Source organism: Venturia canescens, chromosome 4, assembly GCF_019457755.1.
Source record: "Venturia canescens isolate UGA chromosome 4, ASM1945775v1, whole genome shotgun sequence".
In the NCBI taxonomy this organism is placed as follows: Eukaryota; Metazoa; Arthropoda; class Insecta; order Hymenoptera; family Ichneumonidae; genus Venturia; species Venturia canescens.
Window position 1 is genome coordinate 22,925,193 of NC_057424.1, and position 23,156 is coordinate 22,948,348.

Below are 23,156 nucleotides of genomic sequence, written 5' to 3' on the forward strand. Positions count from 1 at the left end.
ATGAATTAATATACAGTGCCGAATTTGCGGCTTGCGCTCAATTAATTGCTTAAAGCTTCACAGATTCCTTGAATCTTCGAATCGTCTTTATTTAAAAGTTAGTACACTTAAATTTGATTCGTCATAATAGGGATGGTGCAGATTCGATAGAGGGCAGGTCGAAAGTACTCGTGGCGCCTCTAATGTCATAATTTATAAGTTTTTGGGGGTAGCACTTTCAATACTTTGATGGAAATATAATCATAATAATGTAATATATATATAATAATACAATAATGATAAAAGATCCCCAAAAGCTTTCACTTTTTTTCATCACTAGTAGCGCGGTAGTCTACTTGCACCATCCCTATAATGTTGAGGCTCGATCCGCTCGATCACCTGGGTCGGCAATCGGCACTGTCGGTACTGTCGGCAGTCTCGGCAGTCTTGCAGTCCGTGCTTCCATGTAGAGGCTCGAAAGTTAAAAAAAAGAATGTGACATAATAAATAAAATAACAGTGTGGTAAAAATTTACAATCCCTACAAGAAAGATTAGAGAAAATGATAATGCATTGTTGATGTAATAAACCAATAAAACTATAAAAGACTATTGCTAACAAGTGTAACGCGATATATTAATGTTTCACGAAAAATTAGTGAAAAATTATAGAAAAATAATGTTAAATAACATTTCGTCGATATTAAAGCGACTAGTATCGAAAAACACAATCGTTTATAATTGTCGTACAATTTGTACGACGAGTGAACGATCATTCTTTTTTGAAAGTGACGACAAGAAAGGTTATCCAAGATTGAGCGATGTTCGCGATGAAGCGAAAACGCCTTGGCAAAAAATGTGCCAGGGTTGGAAGATATTGCTGGAGGAATTAGCGCTTTGGAAAGAAGAAGTCAAGGATTATTTACATTTTGATCCTATAACCATTCTTCGAGAGGGTGAGGTTGATGTTCAATGGAGATTCGAAGGAGATCCAAGTATTTTGGATCAATGGGTAGTAACCGCAGATAGTGACTACGGTGAAGGCAATTCAACGGCGAGGTAATAATTTTCTTATTCCAGTGAAATTGAATATTCCAACTCTTTCCAAAAAGGATCCTTTTCTGATAACTATAATGAAGTCATAATAGGTAGTATTACAATATTTGTGTCCCTAGTTCTGACCATATAAAAATCAAAATTTTAAAAGTTTTTCCAAAGAGTTTCTGCATTAAATCTTTCAAGTTTTAAACCAACTACTCGAAAGCAGCAGAAAAAAATGATTCTGAATTTTTTTTGAGAAGATATAAGTTGTCAGAACAATTAGTTGTCATGTTAGTGTTTTTAAAATAAAATGCATCAGAAAGCATTACCTCTGACAATGCAACTGTGGTTACTCTTTAAGGATAAAGATATCAGTACAATCTTTACACTTTTTTTCATTTTTCAAAAACAGATGGTGAAAAAAATTATTGTTGTTGTAGTATACAGTTGTCAAAGACAGGACGAGGTATTTTTATGGGTAACCTCGACGCTCGACACTTCATTGATGGAAGAATAAAACGAACAGGTTACTGCAATATGAGATCAGTGAGAGTACGAAAATCTTTTCATCGCACAGCGCATCTACCATGGGGTCCGTATTCGCATCTCGTGATGAGAGTTCGTGGTGATGGAAGAAACTACCTTTTAATACTAGCATCACCTGGTGCCTGGGACATTTTGTGGAATGATTCTTATCAATATATTCTGCACACAAGAGGTGGCCCCTATTGGCAGTACGTTAGAATACCATTCTCCAAGTTTTTTTTAGTTTCCGCAGGTAGAATACAAGATACACAACAACCTCCGCCATTAGCAAACATTCTGACATTTGGTATAACAGCAGCTGACAAAATTAATGGAAATTTCAAGCTCGAAATTGATTACATTGGTGTCGAATGTGATCCTAGTCATAGTGAAGAACATGCATATGAAATGTATAGGACTCCGCATAAATTTCATATATGAATTATTGAACGCATTGTTTTATGTGTACAAACGAAATTGACTAAGTCTAGGTTCATTATATTGTACATGATGATATGAAATAAAATTTACATGATAAAAAATAGGAAAAAAAGTTAAAAACCATATTAGTTTATTTCTCTATAACGAATGTACAAGAATATCATTAGAATGTACAGGGATTAACAATCTTGTCTCAGGAGGATGACGTTCGCTGAGTTACTTTTTTTTTTGATAATAATTTGTACGTATTTTTCGATACTAAATAACTTAAACCTCCAGCAACGGTGGTTAATGCTGTGAGATAATACAATCCATGAAGTGCTGGATGATCAATATAGTGAAATACCGGAGCAGCAAGAGTACCAGCAACGAGGGTCAATTGAACGGCCGTGTTAAATTTGCTGGCTAATGTTGGGGCTAGTTGAACTGTTGCATGCGTCGGATCGAAGTATCTTATCAATGTTTTCTGAAACAAAAATAATAATCATATACTTTTTCCAATCTACAAAACTTCAAATTTCATTCACAATTTATTTCATCTACTATAATGGCTGTCTTTCGACCCCTCCATTTGTAGACGACTTTGGGAGTAATTTATACATAGGTGAAAGAAGTCATAGAACCTTACTAGTGAGGGATCAAGAGTAAGCTTTCACAATTAATCTTCGTAATCCTGGTAAATGAACACAAAAAAATCTCAGTTTTGTAGCTTTGTTTGCCTTTCGACGGTAACAATTTTAAACTTATAATTGTGAAAAAGTTAGATGATCCGGATGATTGCTCTTTGTGTTTATCGCAATGGAATATTGTATTTAATCAAATTTATAAAAGTATCACTTAGTTGTTTCTTACAGGCTCAGGTAATGATCGATATCTGATGTACGATGCAGCTGATATCAGGGCGATATCTCGAAGTATTACAAGACATGTTAAGGGTATTGGTATCAAGTCGACCCAGGTCAGTGATAGAAACATTGTTCCTACTAATAATTTGTCTGCTACCGGGTCTAAAAAACTCCCCAACTTTGAGGCCTGAGAACTCCATGTTCGAGCTATCCAACCATCTACCAAGTCTGTGATTCCAGCAAATCCAAGAAACCATAAAGCTATCTATAATCAAAATTTTGGACACTGTCATTAGACTAATCTATTGAATTACAAGGCTATTGTTTACTTTCAAACGTTTATGCGAATAAGAAAATATTTATTTAAAGATAGGAGTTTAAATCGCAACATGGATCCAATCGAAACTGAGCCCACTGGAGCTCAATTTTGCTAGACTTCTTCTCTAAGCAATAACAAGATTAAAGGCAAAATGAATCTAGCTTGAATTGAATAAAGCCAATGTTAATAACTCGAGGTTATTTATACCATACCTGGTAATCGTGCGATATAATTAAATAGCTTAGATAAGGAGTTGTTACAATGCGACCTATAGAAAGAAAATTTGGAATTGTCCAGATATTTTCTCTCTCTATAATTTCTTCTACTTTCTCTTTAGTCTGACGAATATCTCGTAAAATTTTTTTTTGTAACGTCTTTCGCCGAGACACACGTTCCACCGTATCAGTTAAATTTTCATGTAGTTTTTTTTCAGAGTTACAGTAAACTCGTATTTTCAATTGATTTACACATCTCTTTGAAAAGTATTTGTTCAATGTCCTAGAGCTCTGCCTGAAGTTTGCAAAAATCCAATAGCTCATATTTACTTTTTCGAAAATCGAATTCCCGCGTTACTTTATGGTCCTGTTCCTAGAAAAAAGAAAAATTGCAACACCTAAAGAATACTCACTTTACATTTGCATTACGGTCGCTTACGACGTAATTAAACTAAACACAGCAACATAACCTCCGAAAATTATTACAGAAAAAATTGTTTTCGAAGCCTTTCATTTCCGGGAAAAGACAAAAAGATAAACTCAGAGCAATTTCCCAAATTTGTTGTTTATAAACGAATCAACACTTTGTTGTTGTCTTATTTCATAATTCTGCTTTCGTTTTGCACATGTACGTCGTATGGTATAAGATTTTTTATTCCATTTCGTGTAGCATTCGCCCAAACCCGAGTATAGATAAACTGCACGATGCACGTATTGTTTTTGCCGTTTGCAAATCATCAATAATAAATAAGAACTTTCGCGTTCCATGCAGTAAGCGACATACAGAGTGTGATTGTGGACACAGTGTCGTCCAAGTGCATTGCGTTCCAACTAGAGTGCAAAATAACCTCACGACACTGTGTCGTTCGCTGGAAAACCCTTTTTCTTGGCATCAATAAAGATGATAACGAAACGTTTATAGATATCTTAAATTAATCGAATTGAATTACCAATGATGAACAAGAAACTGCAGTACATTTGATATAATGGGGTTAATACGGAGCAGGTTATGTTAACCAAAATAATGAATATATATATACAAATCCACTACTTGTCGCGACTACACCTTGCAGATACAATGTGTGTGTGACAACTCGCTCGAAAAAAAACCTATCCAGCCAGGGTTAAACTTATTAAACAACCCCCCATTTCAACTATTTCGATTTTATCCAACGCCAACTGTTTGACAGTGTTTGCGTGATCAATTAAAACGCTTGTTTGACCATATATTAACTTTAAAAAAAGAAAACTAGAAAATCTGTCATAGGTACAATTTTTTTTTATTTTCATGCCAGCAGCAATAGAGAGGGTCTAATAGAGGCGAAATAGTTTGACGATGACAAAAACACGTTTGCTCGATCATAATTTACAAAAAAAATAACATATTCAATAAACCTTTCATTATCGGTCATATCGTTAACAAAAGGAAATCCCGAAAAATATTGTCCCTTTTATAATTTTGATTGCAATAGTTTCATAATCGTTTGGTAGTGATTGTTCGATCCATTAAAACTTTATTTGAAAATAATAACTTTAGAAAACGAAATTGGAAAATTTGTCAAAGTTAGTTCCAGCTACAACTGAATAGGGTGCTCTGTAATATTTCCCAAGAGATATACAGGTGTTCGTATAACAATAACAAGTAATAGGAAATTCATAATAAGATGATGATGTGTCCAGGACATCATCATAAAAAAAAAAAAACAATTCAATTCGTTAACATCCTAGAACTCCTTTGCAGGGTTAGGATTATGATCTAAAATCGAAACAAGACATTCTATCGGTTTTTTTCAGAGTCTTAGACAGCTCGTCAGACTTTTTTTAGAAAAAGTCATCAAAGTGACCGATTATTTTTCATTATATTATATATACAGAAATTGAGCGTGTGCAAACGGAACTTTTGGTAGAAGCTGAAGAATAATTAAAGGAAATATAAATAGAGAGATTTAAAAAAAAATGAAAATGTGAATGAGTAGATTGGAATGGTGTGGTAAAATAGTATAGTAAGAATGTGAATCAATGTTTGGAAGGGTGAGGGTCAGAAGCGTTGTGTGGTGAGGCAGAGGCGGTCGAATTGAAGCGAAAAAGCAGCCCATTTGCGGATGGAGTGAAGCGCGAGGCTGCGGCAATGGAATGCGCGTCAGTTAACGGGAGTTTTCCACGAGGGCGCAAGCGTACGTCTGGTTAAGGTGTTGCAGGCGCGCACTCGAGTCCTCTGGCAAAGCAACAGAGTGCTGTATACCCCCGCCCACGTATTATTCGGCGTATATAACCACGTTTGTAATCAAACAATCAGGACTGGACCAGTGAAGTGTCTTTCGAATTGAATAATGCATCGAATATTCGGGCTCGGTGTGTCTTGTGCAATCGAATAACAGACGTTAAGACCACACTTAAGGGACGAGTATGATTCTTGCTGGATCAGACCATTTGCTTGCGGGTAAGTCCACTCTGTCAGTATTTACAAAGATCCCTCGAGCATTTTTGACTCGCTCATATATAATCGCGCTTCACAAGGCAACGTTTTCAATAATTTATCCAATCGTTCGATGAAAACGAACTAAAAAACAAGCTTTTCACGCTTCGATTTATTACGTAGGGTCGTAGAAAGCTAAAACAACAAAAAATGTGTCGTTCGGTACGTGGCCCAAGGTAGCGATAAGCGTGATTGCGATCGATTATTCTTAATCGCTTATCCCCCTGGGCTACTGCCCTCGAAACTTTTGAAATTCATCAATTCGCTCGTGGGAACGTCGCGCATTTGTTGATATTCTCGCATTCCTATTTCCCCTCCAACTCTTGAGACTAGAATTTTCCATGTACATGCGTGGAACGTGAATGGACGACGGGGGCGAAAGGAAGTAAGGATTGCCTCGTGGCTACGCAGGAGGTTGTCACCTCCTGCGTAGCCACAAAATTTAGGAGGGAGTATTTCATTTAATAATCTACTTGGAAATGGGACATGCAACTCCTCGAACTCTGATGTTTCCGTAAAACCTTGTTATTCCTCTGCTTAGTCTAAGTTCGGTATAAACGCGCTAATATTTATTGCGGATACTCGACGGACATCCGTGAAAAATGAAAATTCGATTGTCGTAGACGATGTACGCAAATATTTTGACGTGTCAGGATGCGTGTGTAGAAATTCGTGCTGGGATTTTCCGTTGTATAGCTTTCGGTTCACTTATTCATGCGTGTTCCTTAAAAGTGGATCATTATATAAAAGTCATATGGGGGAAAGCCATTATTTCGCGGATCCTCCGACAATTCGATACGGATCGCCGAGAAAATAAAGGGGCTCCCTGTAAAGGTAAAAAATGCATTATTAATGTGTGTGCTTTCGAGGACATATTCTTACGAGGAATGCCGGTAGAAATAATTGAATGATGCTGAAGTTTGCAAGGAGTCCAACGAAATGATGTAAAAAAAGGCTCCAATAATTCCAGTTATTCTCCACTTTCGTTCTCTGCCGAATTTGCAATTCGTAGTTTTTCAACGTGCACCGATACTTCGTTAAATAATAAATTGGCTAATTCCAAATGTTTTTTTTCCTTCATTTCGTTGGACAAACGACGACGTTGAAGTTTGCAACGTTGGAGTTCAACGAAATTAAAGAAAAAAAGATTTATAATTAATTATTTTTTTATTGCACGAATTATTGATGCGGCTTAAAAAATTACGAATTATTTGAGACTTTTTTTAGATCATTTCGTTGGACTCCAACGTTGCAAACTTCAGTGTCGTATAATTGATTTATCTTTCGCCATGCTAGTAGCCGGGATTTAAAACGAGCTTTGATGAAACTTGAGAATAGCAACTTTGTGGAAAATTCCTTCCTTCCAGTCGGTTTCCTTCTTCTCAATTACTGTATACAGAGAATCTGTGCTCAACGCTTTTTTATAATCAATATGAACTAACTAAAACTAGCTGAATTAAAAAAAAAACTTTGCCAGGAGGAATAGAACAGCGACCAGGACTAAAAGTAGTAGCTTATGTTACTCTTCGTCCTTTTATTAAGGATGGTGGATCGCGACGATACAATGTTGCCATGCTAAACCATGTAAAAATTCTTCATAAAGAATTTCAAAATGATAAGAATTTAATGTAATTTGGTAAATGTATTCGTTAAAAATATATAAGACAATATTAATTTTTTTAGATTTTTCTACCACATGGCTCTCGAGTAATTGAACGCTAAAGTTCACGTGTATAAGCATAGAGTTTTACTATATACAATTATACATCTCGTGCATGAGAATTTCGATTTAACGCTCAATTATTCGATAACCATGTGGTAAAAAAATTTGAAAAAAATAGTATTTCTATACTTGATGCCAAAGAATGTTATCACAAAATTTGATCAAATTCGGATTATTTTGATTTTGTGATCAATCCTCCTTATTAACTATACGAAAAAACAAGTCGATTAGTTGTTTTGTTAGGAGGCGAACGAAGGACAATTTTTCACGTAAAAGTACGAATATTCCTGTAAATCTCCCTTGAGAATTTGATTTTTTTTTTTCGAATTTATAATACACTTTCGAATTTAACGCACTTCGAATTTATAATATTAGTTAGGATGATTTGTTTGAATTGTGTATATCGATACATTGTACTCGATTGAAAATAGATGATGCTGAAGTTTCCAACGTTGGAGTCCAACGAAATGATCTAAAAAACTCTCAAATAATTCCAGTAAATCTCTAATTTTCTTCCCTGCCGAATTTCCAATTCGTCATTTTTTAAGCCACATCAATAATTCGTGAAATAAAAAATAATTAATTATAAATCTTATTTTTTTCCTTCATTTCGTTCAACTCCAATGTTGCAAACTTCAACTTCGTGAAAATAGTGGCACCTCACCACAATGCATTGGCTGTCAGCTGACCGAAAACCTTTTATGATGTTTGCAGGACCGGTGGAAGCAACTGCGTTTTTAGGTGCTGTTGCCGGATTCGTGACGCTTTTAGTAGTCGTATTTTTGTATTTGTCACGAAAGTGGTGCTTTACACCAGTTCCAGCTTCAACAATATTTGGGGGAATATGCGTGCCCCTTTGTGAATCGACGAACAGCTCTACGTCACACATCTCCAAAAATTTGGGTAAAAATGACACTAAAATTATTTGAAAGAGACTATTATAAAATCAAATTATTATGGCTACCGATGAGGCAATGCATTGTTACAGGCAAAACTTTCTCATATTCCGATCCTGAAACAAGCTCAGATTCTGAAGAAGATGCCCTTCGAAGATTACAAATTTCTCATTCCAATCCGCCACCTGACACTCTAACGATCCAAGCCGAAGATGGTCCAACGATTGTCGGTAAAAATAAATGAATAATCAAACTTCAACAAAGCCTATAAGGGCGAGGTTTTAACGATTTTTTTAAACGCTACCGGTAATAACAAATCAATTTTATCGATTGTCACATTATATTACAATACATGAACAATATTTCCGGAATTTTTAAAACCCGAACATCAATTATTAACTCGACGGCAGCAAATCTTCGGAGGCACTTCGGAAAAAAGTTGTCCATCGGTGAACAGTGTAAATTAAAATCTACTCGAAGGATTCTTTTGAAATTTGGCACGGTATTTCGTTACACGATTGATCAGGATTTTTTTTTTGTTTTTTTCTTCAATTTTTTGTAACATTTGGAAGTTAAAACACTGATTTTCGTCTAAAAAATGAGCCTTTTTGTTATTTTAAAATTGACAGTTATGAAAAATTGGAAAAAAGCTCTCGAAGATACCCGGTCAATTGTGTAAGGAAGTATGCCATGCCGAATTTCAAAAGCATCGGTCAAGTAGATTTCGATTTACACTGTTCACAGGGTAGACAACTTTTTTCCAAAGTCCCACCATCGCGTTAATTATCGATATCAGAGTTTTAAAAATTCAGGAAATCATGTTCATGTATTTATTGTATTATGATGTCACAATCAGTAAAATAGATTCGTATTATCTGTGGCGTCTAAAAAAATAATAGAAATTTTTATCACCGAATTGACGTTATCGCGCCCTTAAGGTAACTCCTGTACTGCATATGCTAGTCAAATGAGTGCTAAATTTTCAAAACGCTTTTAGACCAAGTTTAACGTACCGGTTAAATGTATTGTTAGTGGATTTGTATTACAGCGTGTCTTATTAGATGTAAAAATATTAAAAACGCTAGTTTTGCAAAACAATCAACTGATAAATGCAAATTTCCACGCTGGCACATTTTCACTGGCATTTTTCACATAATTATCTGCGTTTTTTCATCGATTTTATTGCAACAAGTCTCATTTTGTTGGTCAACTGGCCCTCTATGAATCCACCGCGTAGTTGTTTTTTTAACTTGATCGTTTCACTGTTGCAGCTAATTGTTAATTAAGTGAAAAAACTTTTTCATTCATAATCTCTGAAGGAATGAGTTCAAAGGAAAATGTACGCGGTGAATTCGTAGAGGATCAGTTGAGGAACAAAATGAGACTCGGTGCAATAAAATCGGTTAAAAATACAGATGATTCTTTGAAAAATACCTGTGAAAATGTGTCATCATGGAAATTTGCATCTATCAGTTGATAGTTTTGCAAAACTATCATTTTAAATATTTTTTCACGTCAATAAGATATGCTTGAATACATATCTACCAACAATAAGTTTAATCGGTACGTTGAACTTGGTCTAAAAGCTTTTTGAAAATTTAGCACTCATTTGACTAGCATGCAGTACAAGAGTTATCTTAAAGGTCTACAACTAATGAGTTTACTTGAAAACAATAATTCAAGAAGCAGGCAACACGGCTAAAGGCTGCTCCGAAGATCAACATGCTCTCGATCAGCACGAGGTAATTAATAATTAATAAACTATTTACTATTTATAACTGGGCTGGAGCTGGAGTGAAAAAATTGATGTTACCGCGAAGAGACAGCTCATTTCCAATCGCCATATTCGTTGTTTTCTGTTTCTTCAGTGCGTCGTTGACGTCGGCACATCTGCGATAACAATCCTGGACAATTCTGAGGTACCTGAAGAGATCGAGGAACACGTCTCAGTTTCGAACGATGCTGTGACGAACGTGAGTGCGAGCGGTGAGGAAATTGGCACGTTGGAAGTCGCATTCCTCTACGATGCACCGATGCGGGAGATGACGGTAAATACAATACGAGACACGAAGCCGCGTCGTCAAAGATGCGTGCGTACAAATGAACTTTCTCTTCGCGTTTCTCTGTTTCATTAAAACTTTAGGTCCAAGTACTCCAAGGACGAAATTATCCGGCTGGCATAGGTGGCAGCCAAGTGCGCCTCGTCTTGTTGCCGTCGAAGAAGCAACGACGGAAAACACGCGTACGACAGGGTCCGTCCCCCCAGTACATGGAAAGCTTTCTTTTTCCTCGTGTCAATCCTGAGGATGTCAATGCAATGGGCGTTCGACTGAGAGTTTACTTGTGGGGTGGCAGAATGCGTCGTGAACGTCTGCTCGGTGAATTAAGGGTGTCCTTCGATCAAATAAACCTCCAACTGGAGACGACCCTCTGTTTACCGCTCCAACCACCGCCAACTTCTTCGGTACATGTTCTGCAAACCAATTTTTCATTCGCATCATTTTCATATGAGTGCGCCTATTCATTGACGCGCGTTGCACGTGTGAGCACGTCGGATTTATTTCCATCTTTCATCTGAAAAAATCAACATTTATTTTAAACGTTTTCTTACGCAATTTGTCTCATCGTAAAGCGTCAGTTTTTTACGAGGCAATTGATGAATTTTATTTTCCAGATACAGGACTGGGGCACGACGACCAGTCTGACTCGAAGTGACTCAACGGGTTCCCAGCAATCCGTACAGTCCTACGCATCACCGACTACACCCCCTTATGGAAGCAGCATGAAAGGCGGCAGCGTCGCCGAATTGCTGATAGGTCTCACCTACAATGGGACAACGGGTCGTCTCTCTGTCGAAATAATCAAGGGTTCTCATTTCCGAGGCGGCGGAGGTGCCGACACGAAACCTCCGGATACCTACGTCAAACTCGCCCTGGTTGACAGCAACGGGCATGAAATGGGTCGCTCGAAAACTGGACTCAGAAGAGCACAACCTAATCCTCTGTACAAGGAAACATTTATTTATCAGGTGAGAAACAAAATATACGGGTCGAAACATCCTGAGACACAGTATGGGGAGCCAAAATATCTTCGGGACGAAATATCCTAAAACACAATAATATCCTCTATTTAATTTTGTTGAATCATTTTTTTTTTTTAATTCAATTGTTTTAGACACTTTTATTCTCACACACACGCATACACGCATTTTCAAATCGGGGATATTATGTCATTGGAATATTTTGTCTCAGGATCTTTTGTACACCGTGCACCGAAACGCAAGCAAACTGATTGAATGATATAAGTTTTCCTGCAACCTCGCACTACCATCGTTAAACGCACTATTTTTTTTCTATTTTTCGAAGTATCTAAACACGAAGTCGGTAGCAGTATCATTTCATAATTCATTTTGAAGACGTAGGAACTGCAAGTCTCAATTTAAGGAGAAATAAAATTTCATTAATCAACCTTTCTAATTACTGTCGTTCGTTCGTTCGTTCTGACTCTATTCCAGGATTTCCTCTTCAAAAATATAGTAGCAATGTTTTAAAATCGATTTAGTGGAATATGACTAAACGAGAAATATTTGAATAAAATAAAAAATTTTAATTAGAGGAAATTTGGTGGTGAACGTCCAATGATAATATTTTTATCACGAATAAATTGTTGTATCCCTTTCCTGATTTTATTATAAAATGAAAGAGAAATAAAGCTCGTAGGGCTCGTATGATTTAAGGGGGAAATGAACGCATAAATTTTGAAAATCTTAAATCTTGAACGTTGGTTCACAGGTTGCTTTGTTCCAATTGGGAGATGTGACACTCTTTCTATCGGTATACAATCGTCGTCGTGGCGCGATGGGTAAAAAGGGCCGAGAGATGATCGGTTGGTTGTGCCTGGGATTAAATAGCTCAGGACCGGACGAGCTTCAACATTGGAACGACATGCGTGCGTCCCGACAAACGACGCAAGTTCAACGCTGGCACTCGCTCTTGCGTCCCTAAAGCACAATTATTCATTCGTAAGAGATTCTGTCGAATTTTTTAAAAAAAAAGAGATCGGAACAAATGAACAATACGCGTCAACGAAAATAATCTACAACAGACGTTTTAATGAGACTCGTAAGCTTAACACGTTCTTCGATCTTATGAGATCGCTATGAGGAACGTGGTCCAAAGGACACGAACACACGTAATTCTTGCGTAGGAATTCCTATTTTAAATGGGATGCGCTGTTCCTTTTTGGGAGAAAAATAACAAAAACAAGGATAGAGAAAAAAAAAGAATAACAAACACGCTTTTGCGAACACAATTACTGCCCGATTTTAACAGCGAAGTCAATACGTCAAAATATTGTATTAATATGCATTTTGTGAAGTGTTACTATCAAAAAGTGACGCACACTTCGCCGAAATGGGCAAAATTTATTTTTCTCTTTGCTCTTTCTCTCTCTCTCTCTTTCTCTCTTTCTCTCTGCATAGACCTCTTTCATTTTCTCGCTGTCTCAATTGGTACCGATTGAAAAGAAATTTGAGAGAAGGATTGGCAAGATGATTTTGGGCAATTCGTGTGCTTTTGAAAGAGTTCGAAACGCATGGGGATAAGGCCGATGATATTTCAAATCCATTCAAGGCCGAGCTATTTTTAACTCCCGTTTTTATTCGAGCATTTAATTTCTCAAATAATTAAAGAAAAAAGACTACGATTCTTACTGATTCGATTAATTCAACGAGATGAGAAAACCAAACACTAATAGAAACAAAAAGTTTACGGAGTGGGTCCGGACTCGATCTCCGTAATGGATTTTCTTTTGTCGACCTAGCAATTTTCAATAACTAAGTGAAATCTGGCAATTTTTTAATACTCAACAACAACAATAAATGATGAACAAATACCTTTAATAACGCACAACTTGCAGACGCACTTTAGGAAAAATGGCGGACGTGATCTTAGTATTAGCTGTTAATTGAACTTTCAATTTCACGAGGTCGTTCAGGATTAGGTACGACGTAGTTCGACAATGATAAGAATAAATTTCACTACGCGTTTTTTAGGGAATGAGCCGCTAAGTAAGAGTTTTATCGAGGAGAGAAGAAACGAAATTATTGAAATGAACAAACTGATGCTGTGAACATAACGATTATTAAAATTTTACATTTATGAAATTAAATAGCGAGATATAAGTATATATCGTTGCTGATTTGGATACACGAGAGGTTCAAGTCTTGAACCATTCACCACTATTTATTTTCCTTAGACGTGATTTGTCAATTTATCACGAGAACTTAGAAATGTTGAGATGATCTTTATTCGATATTGGTTAATCTCGACAGGAGTGATCGCCACGTGCTAATTTAAAATTTAGGCGCTCGTTATGAGTGAGCCATGAAGACACTTTGTTCTAATGGAAAAAAATTTGTAATTTCCGAGTTCTCGTATCGTGGTGAAAGTACTACGTGAGAAATCGAAGTTTGCAAACGACGAAATGGATATCGATGTTACTTCGAAGCTGGTATTCGATAAAGTTCGACGAACAAGAGGATAAGCAGAAAGGAAGAGAAAAAAAAGTTGTATTTTTAAGACCTTGAATCGTCAATTTTGTATGAAGGGCTCGGAAGATTTTCAACGACCACGGTGATCGATCGTGGACGGTGCTACAAGCCCAGCGATCGATGGTGTTGTCCAAGGTTTTATCCAAAGCACCCCTATTCTTGAAACGGGAATTTATTAGAACTTAAACGTCTAACTGCACAAAAAATGAAAACAGAATACTTCAATCAATGTTATTATATATATATATAAATTTAAATATATATGTATATACATGTGTGAGACAACCGGTCACTTTGATGAGTCTTTCTCAAAAACTCGAAAAATTACTCTGAAAAATCTTTGATCGCATTGTCTTCCCTGTGCGAAGCGCAGAGGTTTGCAGTGTTTGAATGTTTGCAGAATTTTAATATTATATCTATAATATTTAAATCCTGCAAATCTCTACTCCTAGGATTATGAGAAATATTCTAGAATAGCGCTTCGCGCTGAGGAGGCGAGAGGTTCAAGAATTTTTGAATATCTTAGGATTTTTGCAAAGTCACCAAACTGACCGTTTGTCTTACACATATATATAAAATTACTATTTGTCGCGTTTTATATAAAGTGTATACTCCGATATTACTAAAGTAATCTTACAAATAGCTGTTAAAAATCGCCCAAACTGAAAATAAACCAAGGAAATTCGTCAAAGCACGTATTTTTCGAGTAATTCTTGTTTCTTTCTTGCTAATAATGCTTCCTTCATGTCTTGTTGAGTAGGAATTGGCATTCGCGACGTCGTTTCGAATTCTTCGTTTTCTTTATCCTTATCCTCGTTTTTATCGGACTGTTCCTGCCACATTTCAATTGCCTTGTTGCGTTCTTCTTGGCCAATCTTTTGCTCCAACGGCAAGAGAATGCCGTCATCGTCGTCCCTGTATCCATAATAATCCGCGTCTATGTCTTTCATCAGTTCGGCCCGAGTTTTACGCGGTGGCGGTGGCGGTTCTTGTTCGAACAGCTCTCGTACACCGGGCAACTCCTTTGCTGCTCCAAAATATTTGTAACCTCTGTTGCCAGGAACCTTTGCATATAAAAAATCGTCACTGTGCTCAGTGTTATTAACGCAAGGGGCTGTTTTATCCACCACTCTACTTCTCAATTCAGCTTTACATCTCAAAACTACAATTGACAAATTTGATTTTGTTGGAAGGCTCATAAAACCGTAGAAGTACCGTGACAAATATTGGAAAAGTTTCGTTGAAAAACAAATTTTCAAATGCAATCAGAAAAATCCATTGTCCATCTTTTTTACTGTATTGAAAAAACCATATTGATAAGAACTATCATTCCCTGATCAGAGTAATTACATTTTTAAATATAAAAAATACCTCTCGGCCTTCGTGATCCAACATGCGAGGTCCAACCCTGGAGTAATCGGGACCTCCAAGTTCCTTGATCTGCGTCTCCCAATGGCGTTTTTCTCTCAACAGTTTGTTGATTTCATCGTTGAGATCTCGTATACGAAATTCACCTAATCCAGCATTCTGAATTTGTGCAACTTTTTTCCCTATTTCACGCACTATTTGCAATCTCCATTTTTCAGCCTTGTTTAATTCTCTGCATTCTGAAGCTAAATAGGGTCTACGCTCTTGTTCTTTCCTTGTACCTTCGTTGTTCTGAGCCGCTCGCCATCGAGCCAGTGTAGTCCTAGAATGAAATACATATATTTGGTGGAAAAAGAATTTATAAAACAAATATAAATCGATTTTAGGTACCTAGAAAAATTTGTTTCACTTACATGGCTTTTTCAGCGTTACGTGCCTGTGGAATAAAGAATAATCAAAATCAATATTTTATGTTGCAGATATAATATAGAAAGAATAACAAATTTTTTAATATTTCAACATGTAATACATACCATGATTTATTAGGTTATGATTTTAAGATTCGATAATAATGGGGAAAAAAATTAAAACGAAGTGAATCCGGTAAATCAAAATGATAACCTAAAAGTCTTTTTCTTTTTATAATTTACTGGTGAATCTTTTCTTAATTTTCACGTATATCCACAACTTTTATTATTTCACGACTTGACGTATGAACATATTCATTGTTGGTAAAATGCCTTATCGTCGTGGTTTAGTTGTATCCAGTTGTTTATCCTGTATCACACTGACAACATGATATTTATAGGTTATGTCCGTTAAGCTATAATGGGATTCGTCCAACATTCTATTAATTTATTTTCTGGAAAAGTAATTACTAAACAAACATTTTAAAGTATTATTTATTTCGAACAAACGATTCCAAAGCGATTAACGCCTGAAAAAATCCAATTTGATTGAATTCCAAAAAGCAGCGGCTAACTTGACGCTATTTTTTGTTTCGTTCGTTCGTCAAGAAATAATAACAAACAAACGCTTCAATTAATCAAACATTCACAAACTTACGACGAACAATTACAATGAATTTAAAAAACAGGCAAAAATCAAAATCGAGCGGCCCATTTGATATATAGCTTCAAATTTTGAATCAACTGGTATTTTTGAATCGTTATATTTTTTTATCACCCGACCAGCTTGATAAAATTTCATTTTAATAATGACATAATGATTATTTATTTTAAAAATGGAGGTCTCATATATGGTATGTATTCTCGTCGCTGCATGCGGCCAACTCAGTGTTATCTTTGCTAGGTATAGTACGAAACGTAGGATCCTTTGAGAGCGCATTTGAAATATGCGACCCTTAGTTTTGCAAACGAACGTATGATCATCGATTTTTTAAATATATCGTCATGAAACTGCAGGCAGGAGAAGAGAGAGAAGAGCACTGAGCATAATGTAGTCATGGTAACACGTTCGTCAACACCATCACGACAGGCCGCGAGCCGCGACAGCCATCGAGTTAAAAAGAAGAAAAAAGTTGTGTTTGTGTGACTGCATGTGGTTGATTGATAGGCTCGTAACAACAGCAGGCAGTCTCTTGTTGTTACTTTTGTTATGAACACGGTGTTATGAAAGTATATTTTGTCGAAAATTCGGAAGTGGATGGTGATCGCGGTGGAATAATAAATCACATATTGGAGAAAAAGTGCAAGCTTGAAGTATCAACATAATCGAAATATTAATAAGAAAGTGTTGAACGAGGTTCTTTCGGAGGATGGACAACTCGGAGAAGGACGAGGAGAGAATCGGGACGGTAAAATGGCCCGAGAGAGCAAACTCGAGCCGACGCGATCAAGAAAAAAATGAGCAATTCCCGAAAAATAATGAGGGCACCGAGAACGCCGGTTCGGTGACGAGCGCCGGCAGGCCTCAAACAAGAATCGAGAGACCTGTCTCACGAAGAGGATTGCAAAGCGCTCAAAGTAATAATGTAACCGGGCGAGCAACGACGCCTGCGAGAAACGCGATAGCGAGGCCTCCCTCGAGTTATTCGGCGGCTCCCGCCGGCGCTTATTCCCAACGTATTATGAGCGGAGGTCTGAGACTCGGAACAACAGCAAGTCCTTTGACCCGTCTGAATACGGGTTTACCAACGAGCGCACAAATAAACATGAATGTTCTTGATCGTCCAATAACGCAACAAGGAATTGCCGGTGTTCGGCCAGGAACGACCCGGGGACTACCGATCAACAGGTATCGGGCCCGCTCCCGATCATCGAGTTTCTCCCTTTTTTTCATAACCTCTTTTTCTCGTTTTTCTGAAAGACGAATCTTTAACTTTGCCTTTTAAAACTTGGTCTATTTATTACGAGTTTCCAAACATTAGGAGAACATTTATTAAGTAAAAAATAATGACAATTATTCTGATGCGCTTTCAGACAGATCCAGGACAAACGGTACTACGAAGGTTTGGTACAGTTGAAAATTCGAGAATTGAGTCAAGAGATTGGTACGATAAGTCGAGAAATAGAGGCTCAGAACAAAGAGAGAGCGACATTCGTGCATTACGACGATCGAGCGAAAGAATTGGCCGGAGAATTGAGCGAATTGCAGGGACAGCTGGCCGATTACAATATAGTTATCGACAAAGGTAATTGGAACGTTGACGAGGATGCAATCGAGAAGGAAACTCGCGAGATGGCAGCAAAAAACGATGCTGCGTCGACGGAGCTGGAGCGTCTATTCGAGCAGAGACGTCTAAAGGAGCAACAATTACGAGATGCCATGGAAAAAATTGAATCGGAGCGAAAGAATGCGGCAAGAGTTATCGAGACGATGGATCGTTCGAGTCGTGAAAAATATTCGAGTCTGGAGGACGAAAAGTCGAAATTGGAAATAGAGATTGGCAAGATGCAACGAGAAATAGACGTTTTGTCAGGTGAAAAGAGACAGCTCGAGGAAGAAATAGCTCTCTCCCAAATAAAGGGGGAAGCGGTGAAGTTACGAGTGAAGCTGGTTCAGCTCGAGGCCAAGAGAGACAGACTACAGAAGGAAGAAATAAATAAAACGTCGCCGGAAGAGGAACGGGAGCATTTACTGTCGAAGGTTAAACAAGACAACATGGACATTGGGGCTGGTGAAAGGCGAATAGCCGATACCGAAAAGCGGATAAACCTCGTTGAACAGGAGCTCGAACAATTGGAAACTGATTTGGAAGAGAGTAACACGGAGAAACAAGTGAAATACAAAGAATTGAGAAAACGGGAAGAAGCTATGGAACAGTTTATGCCCTCGTTCGATAATAACAAGAAAGAGGAGATTGAAAAAATGTCAAGTTTGGAGGCGAGTATCGTCGAGCGCTTGGAGCAATTGTCATACGCTATCGAGGATAGGACGGGGGGAGGGGACGCGAGAATAACACCGAGCGAAGAAATAGCCCTCATGCAACAGCTGGTGCAGACTTCCTCCCATCAGATCCCCCCAGACTCGAGAGATGATTACAGCGGCGAGGCGGAGCACCGCGAGCGAAGCGGTAGCAGCAGCAGCTTCGAGGGCTTGTCCAGAGAACACGGCAATCTCCAACGGTCGCTCGCTAAGATGGAGACTCTCGAAAAAAGGTTGAAGAACGAGCTTAACGAGCTCAACGATCAAATAAGTAAGAGACTGGACGAGCTCGTCGTACTTGAGGATTTGGATGGTTTGAAAGCGAAATCGGACATCGAGTACGAGAACCTCCTGATCGAGAAGGACGAACTGATGAAACGACAGCCGATCTGTAAACAAGAGGTTGAGGCGACGAGAATAGAGCACGATAAAATAAAAAAGGTGTTGGACAAAAATGAAACGTATCAACAAATAAACGCTCTAGAGATTAAACTGGATCAATTGAGAGAAAGCAAGAAAAATATCGAGGAGTATATCGCTGAAGGAAGAAATCGCGTTAATTATCGGCCTCTTCGGGACAAAGCCTTGAAGCTCGCTAATCGATATAACATTGTGCTCGGAGCGCAGACCGTTGCGAATACCGCAACCGCTTATTGATTCTTGCTCTCGTTCAAATAAATCAATCGTATCGTAAACGTTATTCAAAATTTCTTTGCTATTGTTTTATTTCATTCATTTCTACCGAAGCGCGAATTATTTCCTCGAGATAACGAGGGCTTCTCCGCAGTGATCCCCGAGGGTATTTCAAGATCCTCGGGTACCGGTACCTTGTGACTTTTCAAAAGATTCACCAACTTTATAATAAACGTTCGAGAGAACGTTATATCCGCTTGCATCATTTTCCGGCACAGTTCTATGGCTCCCTGACAATCGCCGGATCTACCTGCAATTTATATAAATAAATTTATTAATAATCGAATTCGTATGTCGATCGCGACAGCGTATCAACGCAAAGCGACCTATTGTTTTTGATTACTTACAATAAAGAGACACAATCTGTTCGCAAAGTGATTGCTTGTGACTGGCCGGCAAATTTGTGCAAGTCTGAAAAATCTCGTTCAACGTTGACAGTTTTTCATCCTCCGAGATATACTCGAGGGTACGAACAAACAAATCATTCGATATATGATTATTCTGGAACAATAAAACGTAGCATAGAACACGGCGTCTGGAGTTCAAGTTGAGAAACTGAGCCTCGGCTTACAAGAAAACAAAAAGGGTTTAAGTTAAAGATTTGTAAAAACTCGTCGTCGTACGTGTGTCGTTATTGGTACCTCAAAAAACTGCAACAACTCTAGGCGCATTCCAGCTCGCGCAAAGCCCACAAAAATATCTGCGTTCGATTGTTCCGAGCCATGAATGTCTGCGATGATGATTCGCACGTCGTCTAATAATTCGACGAAACGTTCCTTGCTCGAGTCATTCGATTGAATGGCCTTCAAGAGAACGAGCATTAATTCTTGGCGGAGCGGTGTACATTTGTATTGTCGAGCGAATCTCTTGAAACTTTCGACGGCTTCCTCGACGTTATTCATTAAAAGATACTGACGAATGACGGGACCGAGAATCGCATTGTTTATTTCGCAGTAACCAAATTTAACGAGAATATCAAGAATGCTTTGAGTCATTTCCGCGAATTCGCTATGTGCGACGGTATCCAATAAGCGCCAACATTCCTTGCTCAAAAATTTGTTGGACGAGTTTGAAGAAAAAGGAGTGGATGACGATTTTAAAACTTGCATGGCTTGCTCGATCTGTTTCTCCTTGACTAGAGCGCACGCGAACGATACCAATTTGTCCGAGTCAATCTTGAAATGCTTATGATACTCCCGGAGCAGTTGGTACAACTGAGTGGCTTCTTTAATTTCCGAGTTTCGCGTGTAAAATCCAAAAAGTACAGAGTACAAACCGGAAGACCAAAGATAACCGTTATCGTCGTATTCCTTTTTGAGCTCGCTCACACGCTTAACATCCTTCCCACGACAATATTCCATTAATAATTTTCTCAATACGCCGCGTTTATTCATTTCTTTTGATCTCAACTCGATTAAATGACACTCCAATTGATCGACGCTCATTTCCCTCGGATGTAATATTTTATACGGCATCTTCCTCAAACTTTCTGCAGGATTGACCAATCTATTTCTTTTATTCTTTTTATCATCAGCACCATCGTTGTTCTCGCCGAATTGCGAAAACTGCATTAGGGGTATGTCGAACTTATCAAAAGTTTGAATAAATTTCTTTATTTCTCTGGCGTCTTTCTCTTGTGGCATTTGTCCAAAAATATTAATGAGAAGCTCCTCGGAATAACAGTTGCCGCTGGCTCTCGGAGCGTAGCTCAAAATCCGAACAGTTTTTTCAACGTTCCCGTTGCACTTGTAAGCAACGCTGAGAGGATGAAGGATTTTCGAAAAATCAATCATCGAGGCGTACTTGGCGCATAAGAAGAGGCAACTCTCAAAATCCTCTTCGGTCAACAGATAACACATGAGAGGCGTTACAAACGTCCGAGGTTCAATGCTCATATCCCGCAATTTCGCGACCGTGCCGCCAACGTCCGAAGTATTTATTCGCGGAAAGACGTAATAAAAAAAAGTATCATCGTCCAAGGGAACACCCAGACGCAACATGTGCTCTATCGTACGAAATATTTCTATTTCTCCGCCGCTCCCCCAAGCTTGGATCAACAACGGCCAATAATAATGCGTCCTAAGAGGTATATCTGTATGATGCATCCTTTCAAACAACCTCATTGCCAAATCTTTCTCTCCATTTTCCAGGGCAGCTTCGCAAACATCTGCTGTGGCAAAAGAATATTTTTTTTTCGCAGTAATATCATCAATTATCGTAAATAACGCTTCGATGGGAATTCTTGCTCTTACCAACGTTTTCAGATAATTCTCCAAAAATGTGTCTCTTCTGTCGCTGGCAATCTCGCTCGTCATACGATTCATCATGGGATGAATGTTCTGCCCGTTTGGTGTATCGGCAAGTTCAATTATGGCGTTAGCTATATCCATATCCTCGATATTTGCATTGTTTGAAAAATATTTTGTCAATTGTTTTATGTACTTTCCGTTATTTGATGATACAAGTGTTTGTGCTAGATCCATCAATTGCTGGTCGTGTATTTCCTTGTGTGCTTCAAGCACTTTCTCCATACTTACTACATCTCCAACGACGGCATGAACACGAGCCACATTTGTCCAGATCTGTGAGCTCGGCTCGATTCCTGAATCTCTCATTCTTTCAAGATTTGAGTATGTTGATTTGACGTCTCCCGTCCTTGCATATAATTCTATCAGGGAATTGAATATGTCCTCGTTCAATAAATGGTCAGCTCCTCTCATCAATGACAAGATGTATAAGGCTGCTTGAATATTGCCCTTTCTGGCTGCGCATTTGAGTAGAAGTTTGTGCGTTTCTGCATTTATTTTTCCTTCTTTACCTTTTAGAAATTTATACGGATCTACCGACTGCGAATAATCCACACAAAGTTTCAACACAGCATTGTAGTCTTCCAAAGTGGCTGTTTTTCTTTTATCTAATTTATTATCTAATACATTCCATATTATTTCCATTACTTTTTCTCGTTCGGATGGTTTAACGCTCATCAAAATATTATCACAATATTGTACCAGTCGGTTTTTACGGTTACTGTTGCTGCCCGGGACTTCATCGTGTTCCATTAGACTTGCCAGTTCTTTTTCGAGTAAATTGCTACTATAGCCTTCCCCCTCATTTTTATGGAGATGCGATCCATGTTCATGCAAATGACTCTTCGAGACATTCGTATGGATCGAATAATGACATTTTATTTCGGCATTCGATGAACGAATATTCACTTCTGAACCAGTCTCGACATAACCTACTTTATTACGTACCGTACTCGAGACAGCTGAATGGTAAGGACCAATTTCACAGATTGTCAACGGTTTGCCGAGTCGTTTTACCAGTTTTACCCATGTTCGAACCAATGCCATTCTTCTTTTATTTAACGGTAACCAACTTTTTTCTCTTCGTTCTCTCCATTCGTGTGTGTTGTCCGTCGTCGTAATGTCGGATGATAATAAATATACACAAATGTAATGATTATGTACGAATAATGTTTTTATTGCATGAGCTACATGAACATGGGAGCAAATGGGAAATGGTTGGCTGGCGGCGGCAGCGCAGCAGCAAACGGGCGGATACTGTGGACTGCCCGCCCCGAAAACCTCCGCTTTACCAATCGTTGGTACAAGCTCCTGCCTTCTCTATATTATCTATAGGCGGGCTATGAGCGATGCCAGCGATGCGATCAGAAGCGTCGCATTTGCCAAAGTAATA

The 23,156-nt window shown here is 38.2% G+C and overlaps 6 protein-coding genes across 11 annotated transcripts; 3 read left to right on the forward strand and 3 right to left on the reverse strand.

Annotated features, from left to right (window-relative positions):
• The first annotated feature begins 325 nt into the window (after positions 1–325).
• On the forward strand, positions 326–2,107 carry CIA30 (complex I intermediate-associated protein 30). The gene is made up of 2 exons (XM_043418383.1): positions 326–1,036; positions 1,459–2,107. Exons 1-2 carry the CDS (start codon positions 618–620, stop codon positions 1,982–1,984), a joined length of 945 nt encoding a protein of 314 aa, XP_043274318.1. The 5' UTR covers positions 326–617; the 3' UTR covers positions 1,985–2,107.
• Positions 2,098–3,841, reverse strand: CLS (cardiolipin synthase). Its single transcript, XM_043418386.1, has 5 exons — positions 3,834–3,841; positions 3,694–3,736; positions 3,361–3,416; positions 2,837–3,094; positions 2,098–2,450 (listed from the first exon to the last, which is right to left on the reverse strand). The coding sequence occupies exons 4-5, from the start codon at positions 2,957–2,959 to the stop codon at positions 2,178–2,180; spliced, it is 396 nt and encodes a 131-aa protein (XP_043274321.1). The 5' UTR covers positions 2,960–3,094; positions 3,361–3,416; positions 3,694–3,736; positions 3,834–3,841; the 3' UTR covers positions 2,098–2,177.
• On the forward strand, positions 3,764–14,707 carry Syt14 (Synaptotagmin 14). 2 transcript variants are annotated; one of them, XM_043418382.1, is made up of 8 exons: positions 3,764–5,803; positions 8,277–8,465; positions 8,551–8,688; positions 10,145–10,200; positions 10,327–10,506; positions 10,602–10,922; positions 11,133–11,486; positions 12,250–14,707. In XM_043418382.1, exons 1-8 carry the CDS (start codon positions 5,770–5,772, stop codon positions 12,460–12,462), a joined length of 1,485 nt encoding a protein of 494 aa, XP_043274317.1. In that variant the 5' UTR covers positions 3,764–5,769; the 3' UTR covers positions 12,463–14,707. The 2 variants fall into 2 exon arrangements, with proteins under 2 accessions (XP_043274317.1, XP_043274316.1); XM_043418381.1 differs by having other exon boundaries at positions 3,765–5,803; positions 10,142–10,200.
• LOC122410245 (pre-mRNA-splicing factor ISY1 homolog) lies at positions 14,166–16,188 on the reverse strand. The gene is made up of 4 exons (XM_043418385.1): positions 15,911–16,188; positions 15,791–15,813; positions 15,381–15,699; positions 14,166–15,073 (listed from the first exon to the last, which is right to left on the reverse strand). The coding sequence occupies exons 1-4, from the start codon at positions 15,911–15,913 to the stop codon at positions 14,696–14,698; spliced, it is 723 nt and encodes a 240-aa protein (XP_043274320.1). The 5' UTR covers positions 15,914–16,188; the 3' UTR covers positions 14,166–14,695.
• A 440-nt stretch (positions 16,189–16,628) lies between these two features.
• On the forward strand, positions 16,629–19,464 carry LOC122408932 (intraflagellar transport protein 74 homolog). The gene is made up of 3 exons (XM_043416063.1): positions 16,629–16,638; positions 16,802–17,633; positions 17,819–19,464. Exons 2-3 carry the CDS (start codon positions 17,155–17,157, stop codon positions 19,419–19,421), a joined length of 2,082 nt encoding a protein of 693 aa, XP_043271998.1. The 5' UTR covers positions 16,629–16,638; positions 16,802–17,154; the 3' UTR covers positions 19,422–19,464.
• Lrpprc2 (Leucine-rich pentatricopeptide repeat containing 2) lies at positions 19,465–23,018 on the reverse strand. 5 transcript variants are annotated; one of them, XM_043416059.1, is made up of 4 exons: positions 22,412–23,018; positions 20,099–22,303; positions 19,805–19,958; positions 19,465–19,707 (listed from the first exon to the last, which is right to left on the reverse strand). In XM_043416059.1, exons 1-4 carry the CDS (start codon positions 22,808–22,810, stop codon positions 19,493–19,495), a joined length of 2,973 nt encoding a protein of 990 aa, XP_043271994.1. In that variant the 5' UTR covers positions 22,811–23,018; the 3' UTR covers positions 19,465–19,492. The 5 variants fall into 5 exon arrangements, with proteins under 5 accessions (XP_043271994.1, XP_043271995.1, XP_043271997.1 ...); XM_043416060.1 differs by having other exon boundaries at positions 20,099–21,850; positions 21,995–23,018; XM_043416062.1 differs by lacking the exon at positions 22,412–23,018 and having other exon boundaries at positions 20,099–21,624; positions 21,710–21,850.
• Positions 23,019–23,156: the final 138 nt, after the last annotated feature.

Coding starts and splice junctions, on each gene's coding strand:
- CIA30 (XM_043418383.1), top strand. CDS start 618: ATGTTTCACGAAAAATTAGTGAAAAATTATAGAAAAATAATGTTAAAT. Junction 1,037..1,458: donor GAAGGCAATTCAACGGCGAG/GTAATAATTTTC, acceptor TTGTTGTTGTAG/TATACAGTTGTCAAAGACAG.
- CLS (XM_043418386.1), bottom strand. CDS start 2,959: ATGTTTCTATCACTGACCTGGGTCGACTTGATACCAATACCCTTAACA. Junction 2,451..2,836: donor ATCGATCATTACCTGAGCCT/GTAAGAAACAAC, acceptor TTTTTGTTTCAG/AAAACATTGATAAGATACTT.
- Lrpprc2 (XM_043416058.1), bottom strand. CDS start 22,810: ATGGCATTGGTTCGAACATGGGTAAAACTGGTAAAACGACTCGGCAAA. Junction 19,959..20,098: donor AGTTGTTGCAGTTTTTTGAG/GTACCAATAACG, acceptor TTATTGTTCCAG/AATAATCATATATCGAATGA. Junction 19,708..19,804: donor ACAGATTGTGTCTCTTTATT/GTAAGTAATCAA, acceptor TATAAATTGCAG/GTAGATCCGGCGATTGTCAG.
- LOC122410245 (XM_043418385.1), bottom strand. Junction 15,700..15,790: donor CGTAACGCTGAAAAAGCCAT/GTAAGTGAAACA, acceptor ATTTCATTCTAG/GACTACACTGGCTCGATGGC. Junction 15,074..15,380: donor TGGATCACGAAGGCCGAGAG/GTATTTTTTATA, acceptor TTATATGCAAAG/GTTCCTGGCAACAGAGGTTA.
- Syt14 (XM_043418381.1), top strand. CDS start 5,770: ATGATTCTTGCTGGATCAGACCATTTGCTTGCGG. Junction 10,507..10,601: donor CACCGATGCGGGAGATGACG/GTAAATACAATA, acceptor TTAAAACTTTAG/GTCCAAGTACTCCAAGGACG. Junction 11,487..12,249: donor AGGAAACATTTATTTATCAG/GTGAGAAACAAA, acceptor GTTGGTTCACAG/GTTGCTTTGTTCCAATTGGG.
- LOC122408932 (XM_043416063.1), top strand. CDS start 17,155: ATGGACAACTCGGAGAAGGACGAGGAGAGAATCGGGACGGTAAAATGG. Junction 17,634..17,818: donor CGGGGACTACCGATCAACAG/GTATCGGGCCCG, acceptor ATGCGCTTTCAG/ACAGATCCAGGACAAACGGT.